This window comes from Aphelocoma coerulescens, unplaced genomic scaffold, assembly GCF_041296385.1.
Source record: "Aphelocoma coerulescens isolate FSJ_1873_10779 unplaced genomic scaffold, UR_Acoe_1.0 HiC_scaffold_271, whole genome shotgun sequence".
NCBI classification, from domain to species: domain Eukaryota; kingdom Metazoa; phylum Chordata; class Aves; order Passeriformes; family Corvidae; genus Aphelocoma; species Aphelocoma coerulescens.
In genome coordinates, this window is record NW_027183615.1 from 96,648 (window position 1) to 117,295 (window position 20,648).

Sequence of the window (20,648 nt, forward strand, 5' to 3'; positions counted from 1 at the left end):
CCCCAAGTGAATTTTGGGGTCCTCTGGGTGGATTTTGGGGTCCCCAAGTGAATTTCGGGGTCCCCAGGGTGGATTTTGGGATCCCCAAGTGAATTTTGGGGTCCCCGGGCTGAATTTTGGGGTCCCCGGGGTGGATTTTGGGGTCCCCAGGGCGGATTTTGGGGTCCCCAAATGAATTTTGAGGACTCCAAGTGAATTTTGGGGTCCCCAAGTGAATTTCAGGGACCCCGGGCTGGATTTTGGCATCCCCAAGTGGATTTTGGGGTCCCTGGGTTGGATTTTGGGGTCCCCAAGTGAATTTTGGGGTCCCTGGGTGGATTTTGGGGTCCCCAAGTGAATTCTGGGGTCCCCAGGGTGGATTTTGGGGTCCCCAAATGAATTTTAGGGTCCCCAAGTGAATTTTGGGGTCCTCTGGGTGGATTTTGGGGTCCCCAAGTGAATTTCAGGGACCCCGGAGTGAATTTTGGGGTCCCCTGGGGTGGATTTTGGGGTCCCCGGGCTGAATTTTGGGGTCCCTGGGGTGGATTTTGGGGTCCCCAGGGTGGATTTTGGGGTTCCCCAAGTGAATTTCGGGGTCCCCAAATGAATTTTGAGAACTCCAAGAGAATTTCAGGGACCCCGGGCTGGATTTTGGGGTCCCCAAGTGAATTTTGGGGTCCCTGGGTGGATTTTGGGGTCCCCAAGTGAATTTTGGGGTCCCTGGGTGGATTTTGGGGTCCCCAAGTGAATTTCGGGGTCCCCGGGGTGGATTTTGGGGTCCCCAAATGAATTTTGAGGACTCCAAGTGAATATTGGGGTCCCCAAGTGAATTTCAGGGACCCCGGGGTGGATTTTGGGGTCCCCAAGTGAATTTTGGGGTCCTTGGGTTGGATTTTGGGGTCCCCAAGTGAATTCCGGTGTCCCCAGGGTGGATTTTAGGGTCCCCAAATGAATTTTGGGGTCCCTGGGTTGGATTTTGGGGTCCCTGGGTGGATTTTGGGGTCCCCAAGTGAATTTTGGGGTCCCTGGGTGGATTTTGGGGTCCCCAAGTGAATTTCGGGGTCCCCGGGGTGGATTTTGGGGTCCCCAAATGAATTTTGAGGACTCCAAGTGAATATTGGGGTCCCCAAGTGAATTTCAGGGACCCCGGGGTGGATTTTGGGGTCCCCAAGTGAATTTTGGGGTCCTTGGGTTGGATTTTGGGGTCCCCAAGTGAATTCCGGTGTCCCCAGGGTGGATTTTAGGGTCCCCAAATGAATTTTGGGGTCCCTGGGTTGGATTTTGGGGTCCCTGGGTGGATTTTGGGGTCCCCAAGTGAATTCCGGGGTCCCCAGGGTGGATTTTAGGGTCCCCAAGTGAATTTCGGGGTCCCCAGGGTGGATTTTGGGGTCCCCAAATGAATTTTGAGGACTCCAAGTGAATTTTGGGGTCCCCAAGTGAATTTCAGGGACCCCGGGCTGGATTTTGGCATCCCCAAGTGAATTTTGGGGTCGCCAAGCGAATTTTGGGGACCCCAGGCTGGATTTTGGGGTCCCCAAGTGAATTTCGGGGTCCCCGGGGTGGATTTTGGGGGGGTTCCCCCCTATTTCTGCTCCTTGGTGGGGGCGTAGTAGAGCTCCAGGGGTTTGCTGAGCTTCCAGAACTTCTCGTTCACCAATTCCAGCGTCAGGGACCCGTTCAGGGGCTGCGGAGGGGGAAGAAATCGGGGTCACAACCCTGGAAACCCCCCAAAAAAACCCCCAAAAAAACCCAAAAAAACTACTCGGAAATGCCCCAAAAAAATCACCCGGAAATTCCAAAAAAAAAACCACCTGGAAATGCCCAAAAAATCACCTGGAAACCAAAAAAAACTCACCCAGAAAATCCCAAAAAAATCACCCGGAAACCCCAAAAAAACCACCCGGAAATGCCCCAAAAAAATCACCCGGAAATTCCAAAAAAAACCCACCTGGAAATGCCCAAAAAATCACCTGGAAACCAAAAAAAACTCACCCAGAAAATCCAAAAAAAATCACCCATCAACACCAAAAAAACCCAAAACAAAGTCACCCGGAAATGCCGAAAAAATCACTCAGAAACACCAAAAAAAATCACCCTGGAACCCCAAAAAAATCACCCGGAAGCCCCCCCAAAAAAAACCCAAAAAACCCACCCGGAAATACCCCAAAAAATCACCCAGAAACACCCAAAAAAACCACCCCAGAAATGCCCAAAAAAATCACCCAGAAACCCAAAAAAATCACCCAGAAATGCCAAAAAAATCACCCAGAAACACCCAAAAAAATCATCTGGAAACCCAAAAAAATATCACACAGAAAACCCCAAAAAAACCCCAAAGAACCCACCTGGAAACTCCAAAAAAATCCCCAGAAACCCCCAAAAAATCCCCAAAAAAGAACCCAGAAACCCCAAAAATAACCCCAAAAAAATAACCCAGAAACCTCCCAAAAAACCCACCTGGAAACCCCAAAAACCCACCTGAAAACCCCCAAAAAATCACCTGGAAACCCCCCAAAAATAACCCAAAATAACCCCAAAACCCCGCAGAAAAACCCAAAAAATCACCCCAAAAAACCCCAAAAAATCACCCCAAAAACCCCTCAAAAACCCCATCCAGGCCCCCCCAAAATTCCCCGATTTCCCCCCAAAACTCCACCCGGAAATGCCCCCCTGAACCCCCTGCCATTTGGGCTCCATTTCCGGGTCACTTCCGGCTCCCTGCCGGAAGTTCCCGTGAAGGCGCCGCCGGAAGTAGCGGTGTAGATACTTCCCACACACCCCCCCAGCCGTTTTGTCCCCACTTCCGCGTCACTTCCGGGTTATTTTCATGTTATTTCCGGGTCCATCCCGGAAATTCCCGTGAAAACGCCGCCGGAAGTGGTGGTGTAGACGCTTCCCACACCCCTCCCAGCCGTTTTATCCCCATTCCCGCGTCACTTCCGGGTCATTTCCGGGTCACTTCCGAATCCCTCAAAGAAGTTACTGTAAAGGCGCCGCCGGAAGTGGCGGCGTAGATGCTTCCCACACCCCTCCCAGCCGTTTTATCCCCACTCCCGCGTCACTTCCGGGTCATTTCCGGGTCACTTTTGGGTCCCTCATAGAAGTTCCCGTGAAGGCGCCGCCGGAAGTGGCGGCGTAGATGCTTCCCACACCCCTCCCAGCCGCTTTAACCCCACTACTGGGTTACTTCCGGGTCATTTCCGGGTCACTTCCGAATCCCTCAAAGAAGTTACTGTGAAGGCGCCGCCGGAAGTGGCGGCGTAGATGCTTCCCACACCCCTCCCAGCCGTTTTATCCCCACTCCCGCGTCACTTCCGGGTCATTTCCGGGTCACTTTTGGGTCCCTCAAAGAAGTTCCCGTGAAGGCGCAACCGGAAGTGGCGGCGTAGATGCTTCCCACACCCCTCCCAGCCGCTTTAACCCCACTACTGGGTTACTTCCGGGTCACTTCCGGGTCATTTCCGGGTGTCTCCCGGAAGTTCCCGTAAAGGCGCCGCCGGCAGAGGCGGCGCAGTCGCTTCCCACACCCCTCCCAGCCGCTTTATCCCCCACTCCCGCGTCACTTCCGGGTCATTTCCGGGTGGCTCCCGGAAGTTACCGTGAAGGCGCCGCCGGAAGTGGTGGTGTAGATGGTGTACTGCTTCTCGCTGACGTCGCGCAGGGCGGGGGCGGGGTCGGGCCCGGGGGGCGGGGCCTCCTCCAGGGCGATGCGCAGCGCCAGGTACTTGGAGAGGTGATCGACCGTGGCGTTGGACGTCGTCTTCACAAACCTGAGCCCCCCCGCGGGGGAGGGGAGGGAGGGGGAGAGGGGGAGGGGGAGGGGGAGAGAGAGAGGCGGCCGTCACTGGGAGAACGGGGACGGGGAAGGGGAAGGGGAAGGGGAAGGGGAAGGGGAAGGGGAAGGGGAAGGGGAAGGGAAGGGAAGGGAAGGGAAGGGAAGGGAAGGGAAGGGAAGGGAAGGGGGAAAAAGGGCGGGAAATGGGGATGGAGATGTGGGAAAATGGGGGGGAAATGGGGGGGGAAATCGGGATTGAGATGTGGGAAAACAGGGAAAAATCCAGGGGGAAAAGGCGGGAAAAGGGGCAGGAAAATGGGATTGAGATGTGGGAAAATGGGGGGAAATTGGGATGGAGATGTGGGAAAATGGGGGGGAAAATGGGGGAGAAGGAGGGGAAATGGGAGGGAAATTGGGATTGTTATGTGGGAAAATGGGAGGAAAATCCAGGGTGCAACGGTGGGAAAAGGGGGGGAAATTGGGATTGAGATGTGGGAAAATGGCGGGAAAATCCAGGGGGGAAAGGTGGGAAAATGGGGGGGGAAATTGGGATTGAGATGTGGGAAAATGGGAGAAACATGGCGGGGAAAACTCCGGAAAAATGGCTGGGAAATTGGGATTGAAATGTGGGAAAATGGGGGGAAATCCAGAGGGGAAAGGTGGGGAAATGGGAGGGAAATGGGGATGGAGATGTGGGAAAATGGGGGGGAAATGGGGGGGAAATCGGGATGGAGATGTGGGAAAATGGCGGGAAATGGGGATGGAGATGTGGGAAAATGGGGGGGAATAGAGGGGGGAAGGAGGGGAAATGGGAGGGAAATCAGGATTGAGATGTGAGAAAATGGGGGGAAAATGGGCGGGAAATCGGGATTGAGATGTGGGAAAATGGGAGAAACATGGTGGGGAAAACTCCGGAAAAATGGCTGGGAAATTGGGATTGAAATGTGGGAAAATGGGGGGAAATCCAGAGGGGAAAGGTGGGGAAATGGGAGGGAAATGGGGATGGAGATGTGGGAAAATGGGGGGGGGGAAATTGGGATGGAGATGTGGGAAAATGGCGGGAAATCCGGGGGGGAAAGGCGGGAAAATGGGCGGGAAATCGGGATTGAGATGTGGGAAAATGGGGGGGAATTGAGGGGGGAAGGAGGGGAAATGGGAGGGAAATCGGGATGGAGATGTGAGAAAATGGGGGGAAAAATGGGCGGGAAATCGGGATTGAGATGTGGGAAAATGGCGGGAAATCCAGGGGGGAAGAAGGGGAAAATGGGCGGGAAATTGGGATTGAGATGAGGGAAAATGGGAGGAAAATCCAGGGTGGAAATGTGGGAAAAGGGGGGGAAATTGGGATTGAGATGTGGGAAAATGGGAGAAACATGGCGGAGAAAAATCGGGAAAAATGGGCAGGAAATTGGGATGGAGATGTGGGAAAATGGGGGGGGAAATCCAGGGGGGAAAAGCGGGAAAATTGGTGGGAAATTGGGATTGAGATGTGGGAAAATGGGGGAAATCCAGGGGGAAAAGGCGGGAAAACGGGTGGGAAATTGGGATTGAGACGGGGGAAAATGGGCGGGAAATGGGGGGGAAATTGGGATTGAGATGTGGGAAAATGGGCGGGAAATCCAGAGGGGAAAGGGAGGGAAATGGGAGGGAAATGGGGATGGAGATGTGGGAAAATGGGGGGGAAATTGGGATTGAGTTGTGGGAAAAAGGGCGGGAAATCGGGATTGAGATGTGGGAAAATGGGGGGGGGAAATGGGGGGGGAATTGGGATTGAGATGTGGGAAAATTGGGGGGAAATCGGGATGGAGATGTGGGAATATGGGGGGGAAAATCCAGGGGGGAAGGAGGGGAAATGGGAGGGAAATTGGGATGGAGATGTGGGAAAATGGGGGAAATTGAGGAGGAGGAAAAGCAGGAAAATGGGCGGGAAATCAGGAATGAGATGTGAGAAAATGGGGGGAAAAATGGGCGGGAAATTGGGATGGAGATGTGGGAAAATGGGAGAAACATGGCGGAGAAAAATCGGGAAAAATGGGCAGGAAATTGGGATTGAGATGTGGGAAAATGGGAAAAATCCAGGGGGAAAAGGTGGGAAAAGGGGCGGGAAATTGGGAAAAGGAAGAAGCAGAGGATGATGAGGATGAAGATGATGAGGATGAGGATGAAGAGGATGAAGAGGATGAACAGGAAGAGGATGACAGGGAGGAAGAGGAGGAAGCAGAGGAAGAAGCAGAGGAGGAAGCAGAGGATGATGAGGAAGAGGAAGAGGAAGAGGAAGCCGGGGGAGGAAGAAGAAGAAGGAGAGGAGGAAGCAGAGGATGAGGAGGATGAGGATGAGGAGGAAGAGGAGGAAGAAGAAGATGAGGAGGATGAAGAGGACGACGGGAGGAAGAGGAGGAAGCAGAGGAAGAAGCAGAGGATGAGGAAGATGAGGATGACGAGGATGATGAAGATGAAGAGGACGACAGAGAGGAAGAGGAGGAAGCAGAGGATGATGAGGATGAAGAGGAAGCCGGGGGAGGAAGCAGAGGGTGAGGATGATGAGGATGATAATGAGGATGAGGATGAGGATGAGGAAGATGATGAGGAAGCAGAGGATGGTGAAGATGATGAGGATGAGGAGAAAGCAAAGGATGAGGATGAAGAGGATGATGAAGATGATGAAGAAGATGAGGATGAGGAAGAGGAGGAAAATGAAGAGGATGAGGATGATGAGGAAGACGAGAACAATGAAGCAGAGGATGAGGATGACGAGGATGATGAAGATTATGAGGATGATGATGAGGATGAGGAGAATGATGAGGATGATGAGGAAGAGGATGAGGATGACGATGATGAGGAAGACAAGGATGATGAAGATGATGAGGATGATGATGAGGAAGAAGAGAGTGAAGAGGATGATGAGGATGAGGAAGATGAGGATGGTGAGGATGAAGAGGAAGAGGACGACAGGGAGGAAGAGGAGGAAGCAGAGGATGATGAGGAAGATGAGGATGAAGAGGATGATGCAGATGATGAGGAAGATGAGGATGAGAAAGATGAGGATAATGAAGCAGACGATGAGGATGATGAGGATGATGATGAGGATGATGAGGATGAAAAGAACGATGAGGATGAAGAGGATGATGATGAGGAAGATGAGGAAGATGATGATGAGGAAGATGAGGAAGATGATGATGAGGAAGATGAGGATGAAGAGGATGACGATGATGAAGATGATGATGAGGAAGCAGAGGATGAGGATGAAGAGGATGATGACGATGATGAGGAAGACGAGGATGAAGAGGACGATGGTGATGAGGAAGATGACGAAGATGAGCAAGATGAGGATGAAGAGGATGAAGAGGAAGACGAGGATGAGGATGAAGAGGATGATGATGATGAAGATGACAAAGATGAGCAAGATGAGGATGAAGAGGACGATGATGATGACGAGGAAGATGAGGATGAAGAGGATGACGATGATGAAGATGACGAAGATGAGCAAGATGAGGATGAAGAGGATGATGAGAACGAAGAGGATGATGAGGAAGCAGAGGATGAAGAGGATGATGATGATGAGGAGGAAGATGATGAGGAAGCAGAGGATGAAGAAGACGATGATGACGATGATGAAGAGGACGATGAGGAAGCAGAGGATGAAGAGGATGATGATGATGATGAGGAAGAGGATGATGAGGAAGACGAGGATGACGAAGACGACGACGCGGCCGCGGGGACGAAGGCCGCCCCTCCGCCCCTCCTCTTCCTCACCGCGTCTGGGCGTAGTCGCCCTTCTCCACCAGCAGGGGGTGCGGCCGGAAGACCAGCTCGATCTCGCTGCTTCCCGCTTCCGCTTCCGCTTCCGGGCTGCCCCTCCCCCCGCCCGGCCCCGCCCCTTCCGCCGCCGCTTCCGCCTCCGCGTCCGCTCCGGAGTCGTCGGAGGCGCGGGAACGTTTCCGGCTCGGCCCCGGCGGCGCCGGCGTCGATCCCGACGCCGATCCCGGCCCCGGCCCCGGCGGCGGCGGCGGCTCCGGGGGGCTCCCGAGGGGCTCCAGCCCCTCCTCGCCGCCGCTGAAGGCGGCCGGGTCCGACTCGGCTGCGAGCTTGCGGACGCGCTGGGCCCTGGGGGAGGGGAAATGGGGGAAAAATGGGGGGAAATGGGGAAAAAATGGGGGGGAATGGGGGAAAAATGGGGGGAAATGGGGGGGAAATGGGGGGAAATGGGGGAGAATGGGGGGGAATGGGGGGAAATGGGGGACAAATGGGGGAAATGGGGAAAAAATGGGGAAAAATGGGGGGAATGGGGGAGAAATGGAGAAAAAAAGGGGGGAAATGGGGGAAGAATGGGGAAAAATGGGGGGAAATGGTGGGAAATGGGGAAAAATGGGGGGGAAATGGTGGGAAATGGGGGGAAATGGGGAGAAAATGGGGGGAAATGGGGAGAAAATGGGGAAATGGGGGGGAAATGGGGGGAAAAGGGGGAAGAATGGGGGGAAATGGTGGGAAATGGGAGGAAAATGGGGAAAAATGGGGGGAAAAAATGGGGGAGAAATGTGGGGGAAAATGGGGAACAAATGGGGGGAAATGGGGAAAAAATGGGGGAAATGGGGGGGAATGGGGGGAAATGGGGAGAAATGGGGGAGAAATGGGGAAAAATGGGGGGAAATGGGGGGGAAATGGGGGGAAATGGGGGGGAAATGGGGAAAAATGGGGGGAAATGGGGGGGAAATGGGGGGAAATGGGGGGGAAATGGGGGAGAAATGGGGGGAAAAAGGGGGGGAAATGGGGGGAAATGGGGAAAAAATGGGGGGAAATGGGGGGAAAAATGGGGGAAAAAGGGGGGGAAATGGGGAGAAATGGCGGGAAATGGGGGGAAATGGGGAAAAAAAGGGGGGAAATGGGGGGAACAAGGGGGAAAAAGGGGGGAAATGGGGGGAAATGGGGAAACATGGGGGGAAATGGGGGGGAAATGGGGGGAAATGGGGGGAAAAAGGGGGGAGAAATGGGGGACAAATGGGGGAAATGGGGAAAAATGGGGGGAATGGGGGAGAAATGGAGAAAAAAAGGGGGGAAATGGGGGAAGAATGGGGGGAAATAGGGGGAAATGGGGGGGAAATGGGAATGGGGAAAAATGGGGGGAAATGGGGGGAAAATGGGGAAAAATGGGGGGAAATGGGGGGAAATGGGGAAAAAAATGGGGAAAAAGGGGGGAAAATGGGGGAGAAATGGGGGGAAATGGGGAAAAAGGGGGGAAAATGGGGGGGAAATGAGGGGAAATGGGGGAGAAATGGGGAAAAAATGGGGAAAAAGGGGGAAAATGGGGAGAAATGGGGAAAAAGGGGGGGAAATAGGGAAAAATGGGGGGAAATGGGGGGGAAATGGGGGGAAATGGGGGAGAAATGGGGGGAAGGGGGGAAAAAATGGGGGGAATGGGGAAAAAATGGGGGGGAAATGGGGGGGAATGGGGGGAAAAAGGGGGGAAAATGGGGAACAAATGGGGGGAAATGGGGAGAAAATGGGGGAAATGGGGGGAACAAGGGGGAAAAAGGGGTGAAATGGGGGGAAATGGGGAAACATGGGGGGAAATGGGGGGAAAATGGGGAAAAATGGGGGGAAATGGGGGGGAAAAGGGGGGAAATGAGGGGAAATGGGGGAGAAATGGGGGGAAGGGGGGAAAAAATGGGGGGAATGGGGAAAAAATGGGGGAAAATGGGGGGAAATGGGGGGAAAAAGGGGGGAAAATGGGGGGAAAATGGGGAAAAATGGGGGGAAATGGGGAAAAATGGGGGAAATGGAAGGTTAGGGGAAAAATGGGGGGAAATGGGGAGAAATAAAGAGAAAATGGGGAAAATGGGGATTTAGGGAAAAATTTGGAGCCATTTCCCCCGATTTGGCGCCATTTTTGCCCCAATCCCGCCCAAACCGCCCCAAAATCCCAGAAAATCGAGGGAATTCCGGGAATTCCGGCCGCACCTGTGCACAGCCTGCACCCTGAGCAGGAATTCCAGGAATTTTCATGGATTTGGGGCCATTTCTGGGCCATTTCCCCCTGGTTTTTGGAGCCATTTCCCCCCAATTTGGTGCCATTTTCGCCCCGATTCTGCCCAAACCGCCCCAAAATCCCGGAAAACCATGGGAATTCCGGGAATTCTGGCTGCACCTGTGCACAGCCTGCACCCTGAACAGGAATTCCAGGAATTTTCATGGATTTGGGGTTACTTGGGGCCATTTCTGGGCCGTTTCCTCCCGATTTGGGGCCATTTCCTCCCAATTTGGCGCCGTTTTCACCCCGATTCCACCAAAACCGCCCCAAAATCCCAGAAAACCGCGGGAATTCCGGGAATTCCGGCCACACCTGTGCACAGCCTCCACCCTGAGCAGGAATTCCAGGAATTTTCATGGATTTGGGGTCGCTTGGGGCCATTTCTGGGCCGTTTCCTCCCGATTTGGCGCCATTCTCGCCCCGATCCCGCCCGAACCGCCCCAAAATCCCGGAAAACCGCGGGAATTCCGGGAATTCCGGCTGGATCTGTTCATAGCCTGCACCCTGAACAGGAATTCCAGGAATTTTCATGGATTTGGGGTCACTTGAGGATATTTCCACCTCGTTTTGGGGCCATTTTCCCCCGATTTGGAGCCATTCCTCCCAATTTGGCGCCGTTTTCACCCCGATTCCACCAAAACCGCCCCAAAATCCCAGAAAACCGCGGGAATTCCGGGAATTCCGGCTGGATCTGTGCACAGCCTGCACCCTGAACAGGAATTCCAGGAATTTTCATGGATTTGGGGTCACTTGAGGATATTTCCACCTCGTTTTGAGGCCATTTCCTCCCAATTTGGCGCCATTCTCGCCCCGATCCCGCCCGAACCGCCGCGAAATCCCGGGAAACCGCGGGAATTCCGGGAATTCCGGCCGCACCTGTGCACAGCCTGCACCCTGAACAGGAATTCCACGAATTTTCATGGATTTGGGGCCATTTCTGGGCCATTTCTGGGCCATTTCCCCCTCGGTTTTTGGAGCCATTTCCCCCCAATTTGGCGCCATTTTCGCCCCGATCCCGCCCAAACCGCCCCAAAATCCCGGAAAACCGCGGGAATTCCGGGAATTCCAGCTGGATCTGTTCATAGCCTGCACCCTGAGCAGGAATTTTCATGGATTTGGGGTCACTTGAGGATATTTCCACCTCGTTTTGGGGCCATTTCCCTCCGATTTGGAGCCATTCCTCCCAATTTGGCGCCGTTTTCACACCGATTCCACCAAAACCGCCCCAAAATCCCAGAAAACCGCGGGAATTCCGGGAATTCCGGCCACACCTGTGCACAGCCTCCACCCTGAGCAGGAATTCCAGGAATTTTCATGGATTTGGGGTCACTTGGGGCCATTTCTGGGCCGTTTTCTCCCGATTTGGGGCCATTTCCTCCCAATTTGGCGCCATTTTCACCCCAATCCCACCCGAACCGCCCCAAAATCCCGGAAAACCGCGGGAATTCCGGGAATTCCGGCCGCACCTGTGCACAGCCTGCACCCTGAACAGGAATTCCAGGAATTTTCATGGATTTGGGGCCATTTCTGGGCCATTTCCCCCTGGTTTTTGGAGCCATTTCCCCCCAATTTGGCGCCATTTTCACCCCGATTCTGCCCAAACCGCCCCAAAATCCCGGAAAACCGCGGGAATTCCGGGAATTCCGGCCGCACCTGTGCACAGCCTCCACCCTGAGCAGGAATTCCAGGAATTTTCATGGATTTGGGGCCATTTCTGGGCCATTTTCTCCCAATTTGGGGCCATTTCCTCCCAATTTGGCGCCGTTTTCACCCCAATTCCACCAAAACCGCCCCAAAATCCCAGAAAACCGCGGGAATTCCGGGAATTCCGGCCGCACCTGTGCACAGCCTCCACCCTGAGCAGGAATTCCAGGAATTTTCATGGATTTGGGGCCATTTCTGGGCCATTTTCTTCCAATTTGGGGCCATTTCCTCCCGATTTGGTGCCGTTTTCACCCCGATTCCACCAAAACCGTCCCAAAATCCCGGAAAACCGCGGGAATTCCGTGAATTCCGGCTGCACCTGTGCACAGCCTCCACCCTGAACAGGAATTCCAGGAATTTTCATGGATTTGGGGTCATGGATTTGGGGTCACTTGAGGATATTTCCACCTCGTTTTGGGGCCATTTCCTCCCGATTTGTTGCCATTTTCACCCCAATCCCGCCCGAACCGCCCCAAAATCCCGGGAAAACCGCGGGAATTCCGTGAATTCCGGCTGCACCTGTTCATAGCCTGCACCCTGAGCAGGAATTCCAGGAATTTTCATGGATTTGGGGTCACTTGAGGATATTTCCACCTCGTTTTGGGGCCATTTCCTCCCAATTTGGTGCCATTCTCGCCCCGATCCCGCCCGAACCGCCCCAAAATCCCGGAAAACCGCGGGAATTCCGGGAATTCCGGCTGGATCTGTTCATAGCCTGCACCCTGAGCAGGAATTCCAGGAATTTTCATGGATTTGGGGTCACTTGGGGCCATTTCTGGGCCGTTTTCTACCGATTTGGGGCCATTTCCTCCCAATTTGGCGCCATTTTCACCCCGATTCCACCAAAACCGCCCCAAAATCCCGGAAAACCGCGGGAATTCCGGGAATTCCGGCCTCACCGGTGCATGGCCTGCATCTTGAGCCCCTCCTCGATGCTGGAGCTCAGCGCCTGCTGGTTGTGGAGGCGGCTGAGCTTGGCCAGGACGCGATCCTGGTGCGCCTCGTACTCGTCGCGGCTCGGGTAAATCTTGGAGATGAGGGCGTCGAAATTGGGGTCGGGCCGCAGGGAACGCTTGGAAACCAACTTCTTCCGGCACGTGGGGCACTCCTTGTTCCTGGGAACAGCAGGGAAAAGTGGGAAATTTGGGTGGGGAATGGGGGGATTTGGGTGGGAAATGGGGGATGGGGAATGGGAATGGGAAATGGGGAATGGGGAATGGGGAATGGGAAATGGGAGATGAGAGTTGGGAAATGGGGAATGGAATCGGCTCCTTCCGGCACGTGGGGCACTCCTTGTTCCTGGGAACAGCAGGGAAAAGTGGGAAATTTGGGTGGGGAATGGGGGAATTTGGGTGGGAAATGGTGGGAAATTGTGGGAAAAGTGGGAAATTTGGGTGGGAAATGGGAAATGGGAAATGGGAAATGGGAACAGGAAATGGGAAATGGGATCGGCTCCTTCCGGCACGTGGGGCACTCCTTGTTCCTGGGAACAGCAGGGAAAGTGGGAAATTTGGGTGGGGAAAGGGGGAATTTGGGTGGGAAATGGGGGATGGGGATGGGAAATGGGGGATGGGAAATGGGGATGGGAAATGGGGAATGGGGAATGGGAAATGGGAGATGAGAGTTGGGAAATGGGGAATGGAATCGGCTCCTTCCGGCACGTGGGGCACTCCTTGTTCCTGGGAACAGCAGGGAAAAGTGGGAAATTTGGGTGGGAAATGGGGATGGGAAATGGGGGATGGGAAATGGGGGATGGGAAATGGGGAATGGGGAATGGGGAATGGGGAATGGGGAATGGGATCGGCTCCTTCCGGCACGTGGGGCACTCCTTGTTCCTGGGAAAGGGCGGGAAAAGTGGGAAATTTGGGTGGGGAATCGGGGAATTTGGGTGGGAAATGGTGGGAAATTGTGGGAAATGGGGATGGGAAATGGGAAATGGGAACAGGAAATGGGAGATGGGAATGGGAAATGGGAATGGGAAATGGGGGATGGGGATGGGAAATGGGAACAGGAAATGGGAAATGGGAAATGGGGGATGGGATCGGCTCCTTCCGGCACGTGGGGCACTCCTTGTTCCTGGGAACAGCAGGGAAAGTGGGAAATTTGGGTGGGGAAATGGGGGAATTTGGGTGGGAAATGGGGAATGGGAAATGGGGATGGGAAATGGGAATGGGAAATGGGAAATGGGGAATGGGGAATGGGGGATGGGAAATGGGATCGGCTCCTTCCGGCACGTGGGGCACTCCTTGTTCCTGGGAAAGGGCAGGGAAAAGTGGGAAATTTGGGTGGGGAATGGGGGAATTTGGGGGGGAAATGGTGGGGAAAGGGGGGAATTTGGGTGGGAAATGGAGGGAAATTGTGGGAAATGGGGATGGGAAATGGGGATGGGAGATGGGGGATGGGAAATGGGGATGGGAGATGGGAAATGGGAAATGGGAAATGGGAAATGGGAAATGGGGGATGGGAAATGGGGAATGGGGGATGGGAAATGGGATCGGCTCCTTCTGGCACGTGGGGCACTCCTTGTTCCTGGGAAAGGGCGGGGAAAGTGGGAAATTTGGGTGGGAAATGGTGGGAAAAGTGGGAAATTTGGGTGGGAAATGGTGGGAAAAGGGTGGGGAAAGGGGGGAATTTGGGTGGGAAATGGAGGGAAATTGTGGGAAATGGGGATGGGGAATGGGGGATGGGAAATGGGGAATGGGAAATGGGGGATGGGAGATGGGAAATGGGAGATGGGATCGACTTCTTCCGGCACGTGGGGCACTCCTTGTTCCTGGGAAAGGGCGGGAAAAGGGGGAAAAGGACGGGGAAAGGGGGGAATTTGGGTGGGAAATGGGGAATGGGAAACGGGGAATGGGAAATGGGAGATGGGAAATGGGAGATGGGAAATGGGAAATGGGAAATGGGAGATGAGAGTTGGGAAATGGGGGATGGGATCGGCTCCTTCCGGCACGTGGGGCACTCCTTGTTCCTGGGAAAGGGTGGGGAAAGTGGGAAATTTGGGTGGGAAATGGTGGGAAAAGGGTGGGGAAAGGGGGGAATTTGGGTGGGAAATGGTGGGAAATTGTGGGAAATGGGAATGGGAAATGGGAAATGGGGAATGGGGGATGGGGAATGGGGAATGGGGGATGGGAAATGGGATCGGCTCCTTCCGGCACGTGGGGCACTCCTTGTTCCTGGGAACAGCAGGGAAAAGTGGGAAATTTGGGTGGGAAATGGTGGGAAATTGGGAAATGATGGGAAATAGGGACAGGAGGTGCCCAGGAGGTGCCCAGGGGTGGCACTGACCCACTCCTGAGGGCGGTGCCGATGCCGTCGGAGCAGAAGTGGGGCAGGGACAGGAGGGACCCAGGGGTGACAATGACCCAGGTGACACCAGAAGGTGACCCAGGGGGTGACAATGACCCAGGAGGTGCCAGAGGTGCCCAGGGGTGGCACTGACCCGCTGCGGAGCGCGGTGACGATGCTGTCGGAGCAGAAGCGGGGCAGGGACAGGACGGACCCAGGGGTGACCCAGGGGTAACAATGACCCAGGGTGACACCAGAAGGTGACCCAGGGGTGACAATGACCCAGGAGGTGCCAGAGGTGCCCAGGGGTGGCACTGACCCACTGCGGAGCGCGGTGACGATGCTGTCGGAGCAGAAGCGGGGCAGGGACAGGAGGGGGACCCAGGGGTGCCAATGACCCAGGAGGGGACAGAGGTGCCCCAGGTGACACCAGAAGGTGCCAGAGGTGACCCAGGAGGTGCCCAGGGGTGGCACTGACCCACTCCTGAGCGCGGCAACGATGCCGTCAGAGCAGAAGCGGGGCAGGGACAGGAGGGGACCCAGGGGTGACAATGACCCAGGAGGTGCCCAGAAGGTGCCCCAGGTGACACCAGAAGGTGCCAGAGGTGACCCAGGGGGTGACAATGACCCAGGAGGTGCCCCAGGAGGTGCCCAGGGGTGGCACTGACCCGCTGCGGAGCGCGGTGCCGATGCCGTCGGAGCAGAAGCGGGGCAGGGACAGGAGGGGACAGGAGGGACCCAGGGGTGACAATGACCCAGGAGGTGCCCAGGAGGTGCCCCAGGTGACACCAGAAGGTGCCAGAGGTGACCCAGGGGGTGCCCAGGGGTGGCACTGACCCACTCCTGAGCGCGGCAACGATGCCGTCGGAGCAGAAGCGGGGCAGGGACAGGACGGGACAGGAGGGACCCAGGGGTGCCAATGACCCAGGAGGTGCCCAGAAGGTGCCCCAGGTGACACCAGGAGGTGCCAGAGGTGCCCAGGAGGTGCCCAAGGTGCCCCAGGAGGTGCCCAGGGGTGGCACTGACCCGCTGCGGAGCGCGGTGACGATGCAGTCGGAGCAGAAGCGGGGCAGGGACAGGAGGGGACCCAGGGGTGACAATGACCCAGGAGGTGCCCAGGAGGTGCCCAGGTGACACCAGGAGGTGCCAGAGGTGACCCAGGAGGTGCCCAAGGTGCCCAGGAGGTGCCCAGGGGTGGCACTGACCCGCTCCTGAGCGCGGTGCCGATGCCGTCGGAGCAGAAGCGGGGCAGGGACAGGAGGGACCCAGGGGTGACCCAGGGGTGCCAATGACCCAGGGTGACACCAGAAGGTGACCCAGGGGGTGACAATGACCCAGGGGGTGACAATGACCCAGGAGGTGCCCAAGGTGCCCCAGGAGGTGCCCAGGGGTGGCACTGACCCGCTGCGGAGCGCGGTGACGATGCAGTCGGAGCAGAAGCGGTGCAGACACTCCTTGGTGGTCATGGTGTTCTTGAGCATGTCCAGGCAGATGGGGCACATGAGCTCCGAGTGCAGCGAGCGCGGCGACACCGCGATCTCCGTGCCGTCCATGATGGCCTCCTGCGGGGATGGGGGAGGTCAGGGACACCCTGGGGGCGTCAGGGACACCCTGGGGACATCAGGGACACCCTGGGGACACCCTGGGGACACCCCTGGGACACCCCTGAGAGCCCCAGGGCGACACCGCGATCTCCGTGCCGTCCATGATGGCCTCCTGTGGGGATGGGGGAGGTCAGGGACACCCTGGGGACATCAGGGACACCCTGGGGACGTCAGGGACACCCTGGGGGCATCAAGGACACCCTGGGACATCCTGGGGACACCCCTGGGACACCCCTGGGACATCCTGGGGACACCCCGGGGACACCCCTGAGAGCCCCAGGGCGACACCGCGATCTCCGTGCCGTCCGTGATGGCCTCCTGCGGGGATGGGGGAGGTCAGGGACACCCTGGGGGCGTCAGGGACACCCTGGGGACACCCTGGGACACCCTGGGGACATCGGGGACACCCTGGGGACACCCTGGGGACATCGGGGACACCCTGGGGACACCCTGGGACACCCTGGGGACATCGGGGACACCCTGGGACAACCTGGGGACATCAGGGACACCCCTGGGACACCCTGGGACACCCCTGAGAGCCCCAGGGCGACACCGCGATCTCCGTGCCGTCCATGATGGCCTCCTGCGGGGACAGGGGACACTGGGGGCACCCTGGGGGCATCAGGGACACCCTGGGGACACCCTGGGGACACCCTGGGGACACCCTGGGGACACCCTGGGGACGTCAGGGACACCCTGGGGACATCAGGGACACTCCTGGGACACCCTGGGGACACCCTGGGACACCCCTGAGAGCCCCAGGGTGACACCGCGATCTCCGTGCCGTCCATGATGGCCTCCTGCGGGGATGGGGGACATTGGGGACACCCTGGGGACATCAGGGACACCCTGGGGACACCCTGGGGACATCGGGGACACCCTGGGGACACCCTGGGGACACTCTGGGGACACCCTGGGGACACCCAGGGGACATCGGGGACACCCTGGGACACCCTGGGACACCCTGGGGACATTTTGGGACACCCTGGGGACATCAGGGACACCCCCCCACCCAATTTTGGGGTGTCCCTAATCCTCGTCGTTCCCCCCCCCCCCCCGCTTTGCCCCCAATTTCGGGGTCTCCACCCCAAATTTTGGGGTTTCTTCCCCAATTTCGGGGTTTTCCCCCCCCCAAATTTCCCCCTCTCATTTCAAGGTTCCGCCAAATTTTGGGGTTCCCCCCCCCCCACCCCCAAATTTCGGGTTTTTCCCCCCAATTCTGACCCCCAAATTCCACGTTTCCTCCCCAAATTTTGGGGGTTTTCCCCCCAAATTTCACCTTTTCCCCCCAATTTCATGTTTCCCCCCCCCAATTTTCAACCGTTTCTCCCCAAATTTCGGCTTTTTCCCCCCCAAATTTCAGCTTTTTCCCTCAATTCCCACCCAAATTTCAGCCTTTTTTCCCCAAATTTTGCCTTTCCTCCCCCCCAAATTTTGGCCTTTCCCCCCCAATTTCACATTTTCCCCCCCAAATTTTAGGTTTTCGCCCCCAATTCCAACCCCAAATTTTGCCTTTTTCCCTCAATTCCGACCCCCAAATTTCAGCCTTTTCCCCCCAAATTTCGGCCGTTTCTCCCCAAACTTCGGCCTTTCCCCCCCAATTCTGACCCCAAATTTCAGCCTTTTCTCCCCAAATTTCAGCTTTTTCCCTCAATTCCCACCCCAAATTCCACGTTTTCCCCCCCAAATTTTGTCCTTTTCCCCCCCAAATTTCAGACCTTTCCTCGCCAAATTTCGGCCTTTTCCCCCCAATTCTGATCCCAAATTTCACGTTCTCCCCCCCAAATTTCAGCATTTTTTTCCCCAAATTTCGGCCGTTTTCCCTCAATTCTCCCCCAAATTTCGGCCTCTTCCCCCCAATTCTGACCCAAAATTTCAGCTTTTTCCCCCAAATTTCAGCCTTTTCACTTCCCCCCCCAAATTTCAGCCTTTTCTCCCCAAATTTCAGCCTTTTTTCCCCCTAAATTCTCACCCCAAATTTCAACCTTTCCCCCCAAATTTCAGCCTTTTCTCCCCAAATTTTGTCCTTTTCTCCCCAAACCCCTCCTTTTCTCCCCAAACCCCCCTTTTTTGCCCAAATCCCCCCTTTTTTGCCCCAAATCTCGGTACCTGCGGGGTTCCCTGCAGCTCGTACAGGCTCAGCTCCCACCTCTGGTCCCCCCCAAAATCCCCCCTTTTCCCCCCAAATTTTGTCCTTTTCTCCCCAAATTTCGCTTTTTCCCCCCAATTTCACGTTCCCCACCCCCAAATTTCGGCCTTTTCCCCCAAATTCTGACCCCAAATTTCGGCCTTTTCCCCCAAATTTCGCCTCATTCCCTCAATTCCCCCCAAATTTCAACCGTTTCTCCCCAAATTTCAGCTTTTCCCCCCAATTCCCACCCCAAATTTTACCTTTTTCCCCCCAAATTTTGGCCTTTTCCCCCCCAAAATTCTGGCCTTTTTTCCCCAAATTTCCGCCTTTTTCCCTCAATTTCCCCCCAAATTTCGGCCCCTTCCCCCCAATTCTGACCCAGAATTTCAGGTTTTCCCCCCAAATTTCGGCCTTTTCACTTCCCCCCCCCAAATTTCAGCCTTTTCTCCCCAAATTTCAGCTTTTTCCCTTAATTCCCACCCCAAATTTCACGTTCTCCCCCCCCAAATTTTGTCTTTTTCTCCCCAAATTTCAGCCTTTTTTCCCCAAATTTTGGCTTTCTCCCCCAATTCTCACCCCAAATTTCAGCTTTCCCCCCAAATTTCGCCTCTTTCTCTCAATTCCCCCCAAATTTCAGCCTTTTCTCCCCAAATTTCAGCCTTTTTCCCCCTAAATCCGAGCCCCAAATTTCAACCTTTCCCCCCAAATTTCAGCCTTTTCTCCCCAAATTTTGTCCTTTTCCCCCCAAATTTTGTCCTTTTCTCCCCAAACCCCTCCTTTTTCACCCCAACCCCCCTTTTTTGCCCAAATCCCCCCTTTTTTGCCCCAAATCCCGGTACCTGCGGGGTTCCCTGCAGCTCGTACAGGCTCAGCTCCCACCTCTTTTCCCCCCCAAATCCCCCCTTTTTTCCCCCCCAAATTTTACCTTTTTCCCCCCAAATTTTGTCCTTTTCTCCCCAAACCCCTCCTTTTTCACCCCAACCCCCCTTTTTTGCCCAAATCCCCCCTTTTTTGCCCCAAATCTCGGTACCTGCGGGGTTCGGTGCAGCTCGTACAGGCTCAGCTCCCACCTCTTTTCCCCCCCAAATCCCCCCTTTTCCCCCGCTTTTCTCCCCCTAAATCCCCCCAAATTTTGTCCTTTTCTCCCCAAACCCCTCCTTTTTCACCCCAACCCCCCTTTTTTGCCCAAATCCCCCCTTTTTTGCCCCAAATCCCGGTACCTGCGGCGTTCGGTGCAGCTCGTACAGGCTCAGCTCCCACGTCTTGCTGGCGCTCTGGGCGCTCGCGGGGGCGGCCATGGCGCTGCTGGGGGAGGGGGGGACTCCGCTCACTTCACCACCCCCAAAACCCGCCCAAAACCTCCCCCAAACCCCCCCAAAACCCCCAAAATCCTTCCCGCCACCCCCAAAACCCTCCCCGGTTCCCCAAAAGCGCTGCCGGGAACCCCAAAATCCTCCCGGGACACCCCAAAATTCGCTCCCCCCCCCCCCCCCCCCAATCGTCCGTCTCCTTTCCCGGTCCCTCACCCGCGCCCGCCGCCGCTGCTTCCGGGTGGCGCCGGGTGGTGACGTCACGGAGGGGGCGGCCAATGAGAGCGCGGATGGGTTGGACCAATGGGAGGTGAGGTGGGCGGGGTTATTGCCTTATATGGAAAAAATGGGCGGGGTTAAGGGAAGGGGCGGGGCTAAAGGGGAGGGAGGGGAGGGGAGTGACCAGTTCAGCCCAGTTCAATCCCAGTTCAGCCCAGTTCATCCCAGTTCAGCCCCAGTTCGGCCCAGTTCAGCCCAGTTCAGCCCCAGTTCAGCCCAGTTCAGCCCAGTTCAGCCCAGTCCAATCCCAGTTCAGCCCCAGTTCAGCCCAGTTCAGCCCCAGTTCAGCCCAGTTCAGCCCAGTTCAGCCCAGTTCAATCCCAGTTCAGCCCCAGTTCAGCCCAGTTCAGCCCCAGTTCAGCCCTAGTTCAATCCCAGTTCAGCCCAGTTCAGCCCAGTTCAGCCCAGTTCAATCCCAGTTCAGCCCCAGTTCAGCCCCAGTTCAGCCCCAGTTCAGCCCAGTTCAATCCCAGTTCAGCCCCAGTTCAGCCCCAGTTCAGCCCCAGTTCAGCCCAGTTCAGCCCAGTCCAATCCCAGTTCAGCCCAGTTCAGC

The 20,648-nt window shown here is 55.9% G+C and overlaps 1 protein-coding gene across 1 annotated transcript; it reads right to left on the reverse strand.

Moving 5' to 3' along the window:
- Positions 1 to 12,378: 12,378 nt before the first annotated feature.
- On the reverse strand, positions 12,379 to 20,084 carry RING1 (ring finger protein 1). The gene is made up of 5 exons (XM_068999194.1): positions 20,033 to 20,084; positions 19,727 to 19,811; positions 16,173 to 16,333; positions 14,630 to 14,659; positions 12,379 to 12,598 (listed from the first exon to the last, which is right to left on the reverse strand). The coding sequence occupies exons 2-5, from the start codon at positions 19,802 to 19,804 to the stop codon at positions 12,379 to 12,381; spliced, it is 489 nt and encodes a 162-aa protein (XP_068855295.1). The 5' UTR covers positions 19,805 to 19,811; positions 20,033 to 20,084.
- Between the last annotated feature and the right edge of the window lie 564 nt (positions 20,085 to 20,648).